Source organism: Acanthochromis polyacanthus, chromosome 1, assembly GCF_021347895.1.
Source record: "Acanthochromis polyacanthus isolate Apoly-LR-REF ecotype Palm Island chromosome 1, KAUST_Apoly_ChrSc, whole genome shotgun sequence".
Taxonomy (NCBI): Eukaryota; Metazoa; Chordata; class Actinopteri; family Pomacentridae; genus Acanthochromis; species Acanthochromis polyacanthus.
Window position 1 is genome coordinate 56,625,846 of NC_067113.1, and position 15,189 is coordinate 56,641,034.

Here is a 15,189-nt window from a genome sequence, read left to right on the forward strand (position 1 = left end):
TTATCTGCGATGAGCATCGGAGATAATGATATACTCCAGAGTGCATCTAAAAATATCTGCATTATGTCTGTGTGTCCTGATTGGCTGAGTGCAGTTTTTTTATGCAGATTGCAGCAATCCATGCACTTCAATTGTTAGCTCAGCGTTAGAGCCTCTGCGGCCCCAACAGCTGAGCGTGTTCAAATCAGCGGCCAAGATACATATCTGAAGTCATCTCCGCTCCAACTCGCAGGGTTTTCAATAGATTCCTAGATCTCGGAGCCTTGTGCGGCGGCGTGAATTATCCCCGGGTTAAATCTGAGGTTTCGGATTAAAGAGAAAAGTGGGCACAGTGTCGAAAGCACTCTCATCTTCTGGAGTGTCACAACACTTGACTGCCTCTTCTGTCCTGCCTCTGGTATGATCCAGTAAAGAAATAGATAGGAGGGATCAGACTCCAAAAATCCATTCTCCGTCTGCCGCACACACACAGACACACATTCAGACTTGCAGCCCACGCTGTATTCCATAAACTTGGCAGAGGCACCTAATAAAACTTCACTCCAGTGGTGTCCCTTGTGCCCTTCTCCTGCTCACCAGCATGCACCAACTTATTTGATTTTTTTTTTTCCCCTCTCTCCCCTTCCCCTCCAGCAGACACGCTTGAGCCGCACTCTTCTTTACTTGACAAAGACGAGAAACAAGTTTTCCCACCGCGGTCATAGCTTCGGTAATGCTCCCCCAACGGCTCGCATTTACCGCCGCATCACAGAAATCGTCCATAACTGTCTCCACTGTTATTAGCCAGTGTGGAAATGAAAAAGCAGGCAAACAAAATCTCCAACACGAGAGAGCAATTTGTAGCCTCCCTCTGCCTCTTTCCGCTATTTGCAAGAGGCTCCACAGGTTGCCTGCGGCCTCCGAAACACATCCGGTTAAACTTCCTATTATTTCAGAAATAAACCGTCTTATTTCATTTGTTTAAAGAGCACTTGGTGTCCAAGCCTGAAGGAGAAAGGGAGAAATTAAATGGCTTTCCTGCTTTGTGAAAGAATGTCAGCCTGTGGCAATATGTACATTTGCTAATGGAGTGCGGCTGTTAAATGTGAAGTGGCGGGAGAGGAGGAAACTAACTGGCTGTGGAAATATTGATAAGGCTCAAGGGTTATCTGAGATATGTCATCGAGCTGGCGGCAGCGGGGACAGATTCAGAGATTATTATGTTAAACTGTTACCGTACAACAGTACACATTATTACATCGCCTGAAAGAGAACAGTGTGTTTTTTTTTTTTTTTAATCAACCCTCCTCTGTATGCACAATCCTAATGGCATGTTGCATATTTCTAGAACATTTTGTTCCCTTTTAGTCTGCGACATTCCAGCTCAAAAGATCCACTTTCAGTATTAACTATTAGGACCTGAGCAAATTGCTTTTTGAAAATAGATTCAGGACCAGAAAATGAAAGATGCTTGCCTTTGTGTATGTGTATCTGTGGGGAAATAGGCTCTTTGCATTCGGCCCACTCGAAATATTAAAGACGTGTCGTTCCTTATGCGAGGTTGAGTGAAAAGCAGTGCTGTTTACTTCGTAGTGTCTGTTCCTCCTGTGGGTTATATCACAGGTTTATTGACAAAGTTAGGAAGGGCTGTAATTCAGTCAGTGTGTGAACTATACTTTGGCTTTTAGGGTCTCACTTTTTTGTTTTTGTAGTCAGAAACACCATGGACGACATTTAGAAGGCACTTGATTTAGATTTTATGTGTTATCTTTTGCAATTAATAGGAATATGAATTAAAATGTAAAAACTTTTTGTTTTCAGCACCACGGAGAGTTACGTTTGGCATTCAGTTTTGGTCTTTGGTTTTGTTTTACAGTGGTTGGCATCTAAAGCTGCTGCAATTAGCATAAGCATGACCATAATCAATGGCAAATATGTTGATATTTGTGTTTTTAAATATCTCTTGCTTGCTTTTCTTCACTATCGCTCCCTAATTGCTACTTCAGCACACCAGCAGTCGTTCTTGGCTCCAGTCACTGATTACCTGCAGTCATCACAACAGTTTTAGACAATGGTGGTGGCAGCAAAGTTGGACATGGTTCAGTTGAATCATTTTGAGTCTTCCAAAGAATAGAAGTACTTCAAATGTACACTGCATACAGCAGCATGGCACGATACACAAACACCTGAAGAGAAACATGGAGGTGCTGTTTGGCGAGGAAGCTTCTCTCCTCTTGTCTGTGCTCACATGTGCTGTGATTTTAATACAGCTAAATTCCTGATATAGTAGCTCTTATCACATGTTTTTCTATCGCAGTCCACTGAGACTGCATGTTAACCAGCACTCAGTTCCAAGATCCAAGATTTTATAGTCGCATCTTTTCACCAACTCACACGCACACGAGTTAAAGACGAGGCCTGTGCTGTGTATTAATCTGTATTTACATAGAATCTGAACACAATGCAAAGAAGGACTCGCTTTATCTGTTCTGTGCTTGTCAAATATTCAATGTGTCCTTGTTGCACTTTGTTTAATTTTTTAACCAAATGTTGTCACTTTGTTAAAGAGTTCAATTGAAACTTGAATTTCTTTTGTAAGTTACACTACTGTCTTTATAATGAGCCATCTTTTATTCAAAATGGAATTTTGTCCTATTGGAGTTGCCACTTTACCTCTTTCATGCTCTATTATACTGTGACATCCGTTCTGTCCAAATAAAATTAACTTAAAATGAATTAACATTTTGCCGTTTTAGAGGAAAATTTGTCATTTGGATGAACTGACTAGTCTGTAAAAGAGTTGCTAAATTAAACAACGGAAGAAATAGCTCTATTAACAATAAAAAAGTAATTTTTAGTACTACCACGCTTGAATGGTGATGTCAAGAAACTGAACAGCATGCCATGCTGGTATCTGGTATTAAAGTGAATCAGTGATTAATCGCCCTGATGGTGGATTATACATTAATAACAGCCAAATTTTGTGTTCCATGTGATGAACATACAGAGAAGTGAAAATGCTTGTAAAAAGGGGGAGAACCCCTGTCGTCTTTCAACTCAGTTTTAGATTTTACTGCGAAACTTTAAGACTCCAAAATATCCAAAAATGATATTTAAGGGCCATATTATACAAAATGAAGTTTTTCAGTTTAATTTGCACATAATTGCTTATTCTCAGTAAAGCTACAGCCATTTAAACATCCTCTTGAAACAAGGCTAAAACATGGGTTAATAGAGCATGTAACAGTATTCTTGGGTGAAACTTGTATGACACTTTATAGAAACATGTGAGACTGTCATTACATTGTTAGAAAGTTAATATATTTTTTATAACATGAGAGATTTATGTTCACACACAGAGTTCATGTGACATTCTCAGCACATTTCTTGATTATTACAGGTTCTGGATGATATCCCTGTTGTGCATGGTGAATACTCATAGAATGACTTTCCCCACCAATTTATTGCATTGCAACTGAGAAGTTAAAATGGCTAAAAGATTTACTCAACTTTTTAGTGGTTATTAATATTTACACCCTGTCCGCTGAGTGAATGACATTAAAACACATCAGAGATTAAAATTTGGATGAGTGGAAGAGTGAAGCCCTGGTGACGAGGACTTCTAATAGCTACAGTCGAGAGCATGAAACTGATTCCAAATTCCACAAATCATGCGTCAAAAACTCACAAGTATTTGTGTCAAACTGACGTGTGCAAACACATACACAAGAGCCTTTAAACACAGTAAGCAAAGTTTTGTTTGTTCAACTTCTCCTGTGCCCACTGTGGGACGGTTTGTTTCCAGTCTGCTTCCGAGATAATGTGTTCCCGCTAAGTAGGGGGAAAAAACCACACAATTCATTTAAATCCCAAATGGATTCCCCGAGCACATTTCCTCTGTTTTTTGCGGAGAGTTTACTGAAGTGGAGGGAGAGTAGATTGATGCAAGGAAGAATGAAGAGATGAGGTTTATGTAGGCTGATTAACGGAGGCAGGAGGGAAGCCGCCGTGGTTTTGCAGAGCTGTCATGCATTTATGGCTTCCCTCTCAGCCTTCCATCTCTGACTTTAAAAAAAAAAATCTCCACTCATCCTTTTTAACCAGCCAACCACAAATTAAATATAAAATATTTTGTCAGGTTCAAGCATAAGTTCACTTTAATTTTCTGCTGCCTGCACATCTTTTCCTGCAGCATCCTTATAACAGTATTACAGTGAGTATATATCCTATGATTAGTAATAAAGAAGACGAATACTGCACAATGAAATCACAGTGAAGTGCATGAGAGTGTTTGTGTCTCTTTTATAATCTTCAAATCGCCCTGTGTGTGTCTGTACACCGCCGTCCTATTGAGCAGTAATGCAGCTGCTGTGTGATTGACCTCCACTAAGCTGTCCATTAACCTTCAACACACTCTCCTCTCTCTCATTTGGCACCTAACACCGGAGCCCACTCGCTCTGTAGCTGTTGTGTGCAAGTGTCGCGTGTGTTTGCATATGGAGCAGTTTCGACATGTGACGTGTGGACATTTTGGCAGCGAGCGATTGCTGTGGGGAAAAAAAAAAAAAAAAAAAAAAACATCCCCAGTCAGCGCCGAGGCTGATTCCGCCGGCAGAAATGGAAGCGTCTGGATGAGTGGCAGCTCTGACTGAGAAGCAGCGGTCGGATTAGACGGGACGGGAGGTGTGGATGAGTTAGACCTGCCTCCTTCGCAGTGTTGTGGTTGTGAGACGATTTACCATTTTTTTTGCTTTTTTAGGGTTAGCGGCTGAAGCCGACAGCAAAAAAGAGACTGGGGAATTACTTTCACTGATGGATGTGCTGACAGGGGAATGGAAAATGTGATGTGAGATGAGTGCATTTATGTGTCATAACAAACACACGAGTGAGAAGAATGTTTGGATTCGGAGAATGTGTATTTTAACTGGTTTCTAGTGGCGTGTATGTGTGTGTGTTGGTGTGTCTGCAAGCAAAATTGTTGTGCACCAAATAATCCTCCAGACTCTGCAGACTTCTCCTGGGCCTTCTCTGGGGGAAAACTGAATAAAAAAACAGCAAAACAATAAAAGAGAAACTTTATGTTCCTACCTCTATTGACTTCCCACTAGATAGTTGTCCAAAATTGATAGTTTGTGTGCGTCTGTGTTTGCTTGCTTGTGTTCACCTTGCTTCAAAACCACCAGACTGCAGAGTCAAAACAAAGACAAAAATGCACATAGAAAGCAAACACTGTGAACATCAGCCTTTTAAGACCTGATATAATTTTCTGAGTCTCTCTTGGTGCAGGTAGATCAGTTTAGTTTGATGGCAAATCAACTAAAGTCAGTCCAAAACAGAGTTAACTCTCAGATGTGTCTGAACAGCATCCAAATGTGTTCTCCAAGAAAGGCTCAGCTGTAATTGCGAGTGATGACAAATACATGTAAGAAACAGGCCGACTAATGAAGAGAGCATCTGTTTGCTCAAACATTTACAAGTCTCTCGTCTTTGTAAGATGCAAGCAGGGAGTTTTAGTCTTGACCTTTGGGAGCAGCATATGTACCAAAATAAGAACAAAAATCCACTTGCAAGCTTGTAGGAAGTTTCAGTGGCTTCTTGTGGTTCTTCTCGAGTGGCTCAAGCGTCGTATTTTGACAAAAGTGTGGGACAAGTTTTGTCATATTAAGTTCCAGTCCAGTAAGTTGGTGTTGTTGACTTCTTTAATCAAGGTGCAATCAAAAAGTTCTAGGACTGTGCTTATGAAAATAAAAGAACCACACCTGATTAAACTTGGACCTCCATCCCAGTTAAAGTAGCCTTTTAGTATGACCATTCACTACTCCCAGTGCTCTCGCAACATTTTTATACATTTACCAGCATCTCAAAAACATGTTTAGCTCAGGTCCCGCTGTTGATTGCGCCATGTCCCCAGCTTCTCTTGACTCGTGACTGTTACTGCTTCACGAGTGACCATGTTGCGCTCCGTGCAAACACAACACGTACAGTCTTGAAACTTTCGATTGCGCCACCCAACAGGCACTTGTGTTTCACTTCCATAGAGGAGCATTTGGCAGAAGTGATCCATTCGTAGATGTCGTGTTTAAAATGTAAAAAGACTCTTTTGTAGGTTTAACAGTCAGACAAAGCAGCTTTTTGTCACTGGGACTTGTCTTTTTCGGGCCTGCAGTCATGCTTGAGTTCAGTTTTGAAGATCCGTGAATATTTTAGAACCCCTGGTCTCAGCTCTCGCTTTTAATAGACATTATATTTGTTGCTCACTTTGGAGTTGACTTTCTCCTCATTGCATAAGCCTGACTGCACAGCGAGGATACACTCTTTCACAAATGCACGCTCGCATATACCGTCTCACAAACACATCCCCCCACCCACCAACACAGACACACAGAAAGGTAGGTCCCCTAAGCGGCAGAAAGCATTTGGTCAAGCAGCAGAAAGTTTTCTTTGCAAAGTGAAGTGTGCCATTTACAGACTGCGTGTAATCCCAAGTGGTGCAGTTTGGTTTGTGATTGAACTTGGCTAATAAACTCGAAGGTTTTAGAACAGGTTTCAAAATAAAGTCTCATTAATTAGTACTGACACAAATAAATGTGAGCGAGACAGGCACCAGAAAACGTCATGCAGTTTCAAACACCGAGAAGACAGTCTTCCTGAATATGTGAAGAACTGAATTGAATCAACAAGCATGTCTGTCTGCATGAATGTTAGAAACAGACAGGTGAATTAGATGGGAGGCGGTTACTTTTTATCTGGACGTATATTGCTAATGCTACAGGTTAGTATATATTCTAGTATATTCCAGATGCTGTCAAATGTGTGAAATCAGGTGCAGTTTCACCATTTTAAGCTCAACACATAATCCTTATAAAATGGTTGTAGTGCCATAATTTGATAATAAATTAGTGTTTTTTTTGCGGTTCTAATGAAACCACATTTTAAGGCGTGACATTTCAAGCAATAGTTTTTGCCCTGAGAGGTATCTCGGGATTTCAATGCCACTAACATATCTGTTGGTGAATGCAAAATTAAATGAGACACAGTTGCTTAGATTAGTATTAGTAAAAACATTACCATAGATTTTTCGTGAATTTGTGCAAAAACTGATGCTTGGAGACATTTTACGAACACTTTTATGCTAAAAAAAACATCTTGGAACATAACCTTCTGTTAGAAAGACATTGTTTTTCCACTTTGATATTTGTACAGATTAAACAAATTTATTTTAACAGATTAGTTGCTAAGGTTCAGATGTTTTTTTTTACCTATTTATTTCTCTGCAAAAAGGGAAATAAATATATATCCGAAATGTCAATTTTTTCGCTCGCAAACTACCAGAGCATTTTTTATCGCTGCAACTTTACTTTGAAATGGAACTCTCAGTGCTTTGTGTTTGATCCAAAACCTCAAATGTCCTAGTTTTTAAGAAGATAAAAAGAAAAATATTCTGTACAACATGGATTTAAACACGCTCTTATCAAAAATATAACAAGATGCATTTAATGAAACTGGAGTGTTTTTTTATTTCAAGTTTGAAAAAAAAAATAATTTCTCAATCCAGATATAACATTTTTTCTGCTCTGTTTCATGTTCTTTTCTCTTTACCTCTTTCTGTCTGTCAGGGTTACCTGCCAGCCAACGCAGAAAGGCGAGAAAGTGTTCTACAGAGGAAGAGACAAGAATATTTCGGCTTCATCCAGCAATACTACGACTCCCGCAACGACGAACATCATCAAGACACGTACAGACAGGTATACGCTCATAGACATGACATGTACACACACATTCACCGGACACGTCACTTGAGTAAATTACATTTTTTAACAGCTGTCCTGTCTGAATCCCAGAACTTGAAGGAATGAATAAAGGACGGACGACAAAAGAGTCCCTTTCCAATTACAAGAACAGCATCCTTTTGCTAATGTATTACCTCAGCAGAAATCCAGAGCACAAAGATATGTATGTTTGTGTGGATAGAAAGAGTGTGTTCTGACAGAATTTCACCCTGCAGTCAGGATTACTGGAGCCGGTTATCTAGCAAAAAGGCCTTTCTGTGCTTGTTTTCCTGTTGTATTCTTTCCTCTTTCTCCCTCTTGTGCTTACAGGATTGTCTGTCCGTCTGTCTGTCTGTGTTGACCTGAGGGGAGTGTGGTCAAGCTCTGCCCACAGAGCAGAGACGACCAGCTTTAGAGAGCTGCTTAAATGAACAGCTCTATTTGGCTGTGGAAATATCATCTTCTGTCTCCCTCTCTCTGTTTATCCGTCTCCCTCTCCCCCCTCCTGCTTTTTATTTTAACACCCGACTACTTCCCATTCATTTCAGGCCGATAAGAAACATCAAAGTGGGCTGTCGATACCAAAAACACACATTTCTCTTATTCCGTCCAATTTCCTATTGATCTCTTCTTCACTGCGCCAGAAAGCTGGCATACTTTGTTTTGATGATTGTTTGGATCACGTCTTCAAGCCTCTTTTTCTGCCAGATTCTCCTTGTTCCAAAGTGAGCGCTGATTTCTAGAGATTTTTTTTTTTAAATTTTTGCTGTGTGGCTGATTATGTGTGTTTGTACATATGTTGCTTTGGCACCCAAACTGTGCGTGACATTGGGTTTGAATGTCATGTTATCGACACATTTAAGTGGCTGTAGCTTGCATTTACATCCATATACCCTTGTGTCTTGTCTTCATATTAGACGGTGCATCATCCGTTCTCCACATCCATCTGTCTCTATAGTTTATATCTCTTCTTGTGTCCGTCCATCTGCCTCTTTCATGTATTTGTTTATGATGTTGGTAACTTGCCCAAACAGATTGTGTATGTGTGTGCACATATGTGTATGTAGAAGTCCCAACTTGCACTGTGAGCTTTTTGAAGTGCCGCTGCAGTTTTGTTTGATCCCAAGAGAAAGTGATGTAAAAAATCCAGCTTTGGTCTTTTCTTGAAGCAGTCAGGACATAGAAGTGTTGGTGTGGCAGCTTGTTGATTGAAAGACTGAGTTTTAAGTTTGACACAAGTTAAGTAGTTTTTCTGATACATTCATTCAACATTTTCAACCACTAGAGGGCAGTAGTACAGACCGTTGTTGTTGCTCACGATTTAGCAAACCTGAACCTTTACCAGTAGCTACTTACAGTTTTATATTTGGTAATTAGAATCAGAAAATGTGTCACAATAAATGTTTAATTTCAGTTAGCGTCAATATTTTATCTATTTTTTTAAAATAAAACACAAGAGAATATAGGTTTTGTTTGAATTTAACCACCATACTGTGAATTTAACCAGTTTATCAGGGCGTACAGATGATGATTTCAATGTTAATAAAGCAATGATTTACAGGCAAATACGAATAAAGGAATGAGCTCACGTAGCTATGCTTTACATAAAGAAATGCAACTGAATTTTATGTTTTTGTTATGTGCTTTTATGGACGTTTGCATCTACTGCATTTAAATGAAACCATGAAACATTCTATCCAACAATTTTCTCATTGCTATTTTCAGCACTTATTGCCAATTTTTCGTCACCCAGACCTAACTGGAGCTCAGCCATATGGCCCAATAGATCAAAAATCTGAAATGATTGCTGTTGATATTTGCTTTGACCGTAAAGGCCTTTGGCAGCATTGCATCGCTTTTCAATGTGGGTCTTTTCATTGTTGTGGCCATTCTGACTAGGGGTCATCTGCACTAGCAGGTTTGTGACTGTAACAAATAAAAATATCCCAGAACAAACATCATCAGCCTCCTAAACTTTACTGAATAAACTTCAGTTTTAGAGAAGTCACACCACATGCATGTGTCTTTTCCTGGCCGATGAATTTGTACATGCATCTGGGATGAAGGACCTGCACACCTTATAATAGTGCAAGTCAAGCAAACCCATTGTTGGTTCAACTTCTATTCAGAAATGGGTTCAAAACAAAAATGGGAACTAGTAAAAACTGACAATCAATGCAAAAGTGTCTAACACCTCTTGCTTTTTTGCCCAAGTGCAGTCTGTGGAAGAATAATTCCAACTTAAGTGTGACCAACAGTAAACGCTTTGGAAAAAGGGGTCTCGTGTTTTGTGTTGAACCAATTGCAGGAATTTGTTTTAGTCAGAATAGACACAGTCATAAGATCATGACCCAGGGTTAAAAATACCAAATGTCCTCTTTTTGTTTCACTGTGCTTCTTGAAATGCAGTAGGTATGTCGAACACAGGTGCATGTCAGGGACTTTTACATTGGTACTCTTGAGTATAAGTGTGTGTGTGTGTGTCTAACACATTTCTCTCCCATGTTGCTGTCAGATCCACATAGACATTCCTAGGATGAGTCCTGAATCTTTGGTGCTGCAGCCAAAGGTGACAGAGGTAAGGTGTTCAGAGGGGACAGGACTGTGGATACAGCTCAATCGTCAGTCCTGTCAGTAACCAGCCGCACACTTTTACAAAACAGTCCGGACTATTTCAGTTGGCTTGGCTCCAGCTGCCGCCCTGCATCCGTCTGGCTCCCCTCTGACGAATCTATCTGCCTGTCGTATTGTTCATCTGCGGGGTAGACTATCTGAAATGGTGTAAAAGTGGTCTCACATGCAAAAACACACACAATTTTACTTGCAAGCACTTTTTATCACTGATACATCACAACACACACTGACACCCATAGGGTCACTTGCATTCAAGACCACAGCTGCTATCCATTTCAGACCACCGAAACCCCAGTCAGACTTCAATCAAGGACACCAATCCACTAACTGTTGCTCTCGCTCTCTGTTTCTGTCACTGTCTGTGATGGCCAGATCTGTGCTAACCTGCCCGTTGCTTCAGTGTTTGTCTTTTTTTTTCTCTCTTTCTCTCTCTGCAGATTCACATTGACATACCGAGAACTAATCCTCTTATTCCTCTCTTTCAACAAGCTTCTGTTCAAGAGGTGAGACCCCCTCAAGCTGCACACACACCACCTCACCGAGCAGGGTTTTCTCCTCTGATTTTAGGCAGATTTGATAAAGTCATCAGTGACACTGGCACTGTAGGTCACAGTGAGAAATAAAGTATATGTTACAGTTAAATATCTGTCAGAAATAATCATTTAAATCACATAAATAGTTGTGAAAACATTGGTGTTGACAGCATGTCATGTGTTAATGATATTAGCGGTGCCATGTTAAGACCAATTTATGCTTTCTGTGTCTGTACAGATATGTTTGATGTAAATTTATCACCCACCCAAGTCTATTAAAGGTCTGTGCAATATTGCAACCCTCACTGCAAGCATGCTGACTTTATGTACCTCTATCCACATCTTATAATTAATCTTTAAAAGAGTTGTTATTGAAGTAGTTGCAGCCTGACTTTGAAGGTGCTTTGATTTCTCCCTGCTTTTCTTTGATGGCATCCAAACATGGTACACAGTTCTAAATTCTAGGGATCTCCTGTTTTGTTTTGTTTGCCCCGAACCAATCTGAGTCATTTAATATTTAGGATCTGCCGATACAGAGTCCCAATCTGATATCATTTTCCTAGGCAAGACACACTTGAGATCCATTAAAGTTATGAAAATCAATCCAGTGTGCGTGCTTGACAATAAGTAAGTCTGCAGTACATAAGAAACAAAACAAAAAGTGCATCTTTGCAACCAAGCTGTCCCTTAATGTAGTTTACTTATAGTACCTTGCTGTGCCACTAGATGGAGCCTCTTAGTACTCTGTTTAATACTATAGGGAGACTTCCATATTGGCAAACGGAAAGCACTGGGGTTTTTTATCTAGTAAGGTTCCACCATGACTATCTTTTTGTAACGCTCAATGGTCTCTGGCCAGAGCTCATGTTTTTAAGACGAGCCAGGATCGATGAGGCCCAAATCAAGCATCTGTTGACTAAACTAGCAATATCAGATATAGACATTAGACAAATGCCAGCTGTTTTTTTTTTTGGCATTAGTTCATCATTAGCCCTCACACTGCGATAATTGATTAAGAGGATTTCAAATGTGCAACCCTAGCCTCCTGTCACAAAATGTGTTCGATGACCTCAAGCCTCAGTGTCTTTGTGATTGGATCGAGACATCTTGATGAAATTCCCCAGAATTTTAAAGCTATGTTTGCTCAATGTGCTCTCCTCACCTGAGGAATAATCCCACTGACGCTGAGCTGCAGCTCAATCTCTAACTAGCTGCTAGAAAAAGAGCAAAAAGTCCCAGGTAGCCTCTCAGAAATATCCAGCCTTGTGTGTTTTAGTGTATTTGATGTGAGAGGCAGTGCGTCTGTCTGCATAACTTAGCACGATTACGATCCTGTCTGCTTTAAAAGTCTGCATTGTGCACAGAGCACAGGGACACAGAAACCATGAATTGGCTTTTAGTATTGTCGCAAACCTAAGTGAAGAAAATTTCTAAATTAAACTACAGCACAAAAATAATTTTTTTTTAATCTCAAAACAAGATGTTTGCCTAGGAGTTTGAAACGGGAAAACCCTTGCTTCAGCACACTGCATGTTCTGGTATGGACACACACACAGACTGACACACACAGAAGCACAAACTAAGAACACAATAATAAAATCTATTGAATAATTCCTCCAGTCATGCATGGGATCGAATGCCCCTGAACTTCAACTCTGCATGGTTGACACTCTCACATCTCTTTGTTCTGCTTTGTTTGTGCTTCTGAATCCAGCATTTTTGTTGTTGTTGTGTACTGTGATGAAATAATTATCGGATATGCATTATGTTTGATAAAGCTGGCACATCAGAAAGTCACAAGTTCCACAACTATTAAGCCACTGTCAGTTGTAATATTCCCTAAATTCAACTTTCAATGTGCTCTCTAATGTTTCAGCTACAATAAACACACCTCAGCATTTGCAGAGAAAGTAGGCTCAGCAGAATGAGGGAACACCAGGGCAGCATCCCAACGCAACTTAACATGGAAATTAACCCGATTCCACTCCTTTATTCGAGGTTAAGCTTATCTTATTATTGCGGTGCTTCTGGGAAGGCCTGTCATACATGGAACCAGTGGCCTGAGAAGCAGCCAACTGAATACACACTGATAGAAAAATCCCGTAATGAGGTGGAGGCTAATGAGGCAGCCGAGGCTCTGGGCTGCTCTGTGTGTTCACCTGCACTTTGGTTAGAGCAGGGCAACAACACTGTGTGGATGTGTATACAGGAAAAGGGAAAATGAGGAGGCCTGCTGGCATTCAGCAGACTCATACACATGTACAAGCGCTTTAATTCACACAACGCCCCAAGCAACGCCACCTCCCATTGCCCCTGTCTTACGCGGGATGCAACTCGAGGCTGTAACCTGGAGGTATAAAGGAAAGTTGCGTCACACAGGAAATCTGGATACCTCATCTTACTTACAATATGCACTTGTACTGTGCATAACATTTATATTTTTTCCCCATCTGCCATGTTTTCCTCCCTCTTATCCTGCATGCAAAATAAAAGCTCGTATTGAAATATTCAAGCGGCCTCATATCTTTCGGGATGCGATATCTCCAAAGGGGCCCCTCTTGTTTTTTATGTGCTTATGTTTGCCGCGGTGCCACCTGAAAATCACCTCTGCTTCGTTTCATTCATTTGTTTGTCTCTGCGCCTCCCCCCTTAGGGCTCTAGAGATTTAGTCAATGGAGAAGGCAGTCAACAGTCTGTTGCATTTCAGCGATAGAAGCATATTGGAGCAATTCTACAGTGATTTTCGAAGCAGTGGTGTCTAAATGTGGGAGTTTTGCTTCCTTTGGGGAGCAATACGGCCTGAAGGAGCAGTTACAACTACCTGATGTGAAAAGAAAACATTCACATTTGCCTTCAGATTTCAGGATTTGTGAGTGGAAAAATATTTTTTTTGGTAAATTTTACACAAATAACTTCCAAACAGCATTAGTTTATTGTGATTTGTGATGATTTTATCGGATATTTAAGAGCGAAAGCGCTTGATTTTTATTGTGAAAAGTGGGCTTGTCCTGTTTTTAGTTGAATGAAATGTTACCATTTCTTGTAACAATTGAGATTACCTTTACCTGGGGCTCTAATGGGATGGAGCCATGACTTTTTGACACTGGAGTCATAAATGAAAAGCTAATGTCTGCTCCGAAAGATGCACTGTGAAGAATTAGAAATTAACGCAATTACAGGAATGTGCAAGAGGTGTACTTTTTAGTCTTTTGAGGACTAAGTGAACTCCAGTTAAACCTGCAGGAAACACTGCTTGGTTAGAATTTGAAGTCTCTGCGTCTTTATGTTTTCTCCCTTTGCACAAACACAAATACACCGAGGTGGGACTCTTCGCCGGTGTGTGTGTTCGCTGGAATCGGCTATGTGTGGAGTTGCCAGTGTGAAATATGCATGTCAGCTTTTGAGGTTGCATGAAAAGAAAAGTCCCATTACCCACTCCCCCTGCTATCACCATCCCTTGTTTGATGGATACGGCTTTGATAAGGAAAGAGGAGGTGTGAGGTGTAGAGGCAGCTACAGCAGCAAAGTGTCGTCAGAAGAGAGTCTCACCAATGTCTCTCTACTGTCTTAGCATTGATGGAATTACCTTGAATAAAAATGCGAGGTTTCAAAAAAAATAACATTACCACGGCCATGTTGTATTCTGTAAACAATGAGATATGAGGTTATTTAGAAAGTGACAGAAACATGACAAATCCAAAACAAGTAAGAGAGTGGCTGACGGGTGTGGTGCCTGAAGGTGTGAGTGTATTTTTGGGAAAATCCCATTTGCGCACCAGAGAAACAAGCCCAACATCAAGCCTCGTCTAATTCACTGTCGCTGACAGCATTAAACAGCCACCAATAACGAAGATGGAAGTGTTTGAAAAACAGAATGTTGAGAAGCAGGGAAAGAAAGGAGGGAGATGGAGGAGGAGACTAACTCTAGAGGGGGAAGAGACAAACTGAATGAGAACAGAAGAGAGGAGGGAGGAGACTAACACTGATGCAAGAGAAGAATAAAGTTCAAAGTGAGGATTTTTCTTAGGCTCAACAATCTACACAAAAATATAATGTAGCGTCAAGGTCTGGAGGAAATTTAATCTATACCATTAAAGCTACATTGTCAAAAGTTTTCTTGTAAACATCCAAACATATTTTCTGTGTATTTTGAGGTCAATTTAAAAAAAAAAATGAAATCCTACAGTGAAGAACTAAAGAGTGAGATGTTGCTCATTGATGACAGAAAGCAAAAAACATGGTTCCACTCAAATTTAGGCAGCGCTCTTGCATTT

The 15,189-nt window shown here is 40.4% G+C and overlaps 1 protein-coding gene across 2 annotated transcripts in view; it reads left to right on the forward strand.

Annotated features, from left to right (window-relative positions):
• The window catches only part of tbc1d22a (TBC1 domain family, member 22a), a 166,140-nt gene that overhangs the window by 36,024 nt on the left and 114,927 nt on the right, over positions 1-15,189 (forward strand). The window contains exons 7-8 of one of the 2 annotated variants that reach the window (XM_051946344.1): positions 7,596-7,724; positions 10,264-10,326. In XM_051946344.1, coding sequence (XP_051802304.1) covers positions 7,596-7,724; positions 10,264-10,326 — 192 coding nt within the window. Of the gene's footprint in view, positions 1-7,595; positions 7,725-10,263; positions 10,327-10,819; positions 10,886-15,189 lie in introns of both variants that reach the window. The other variant, XM_051946341.1, reaches the window with a different exon arrangement.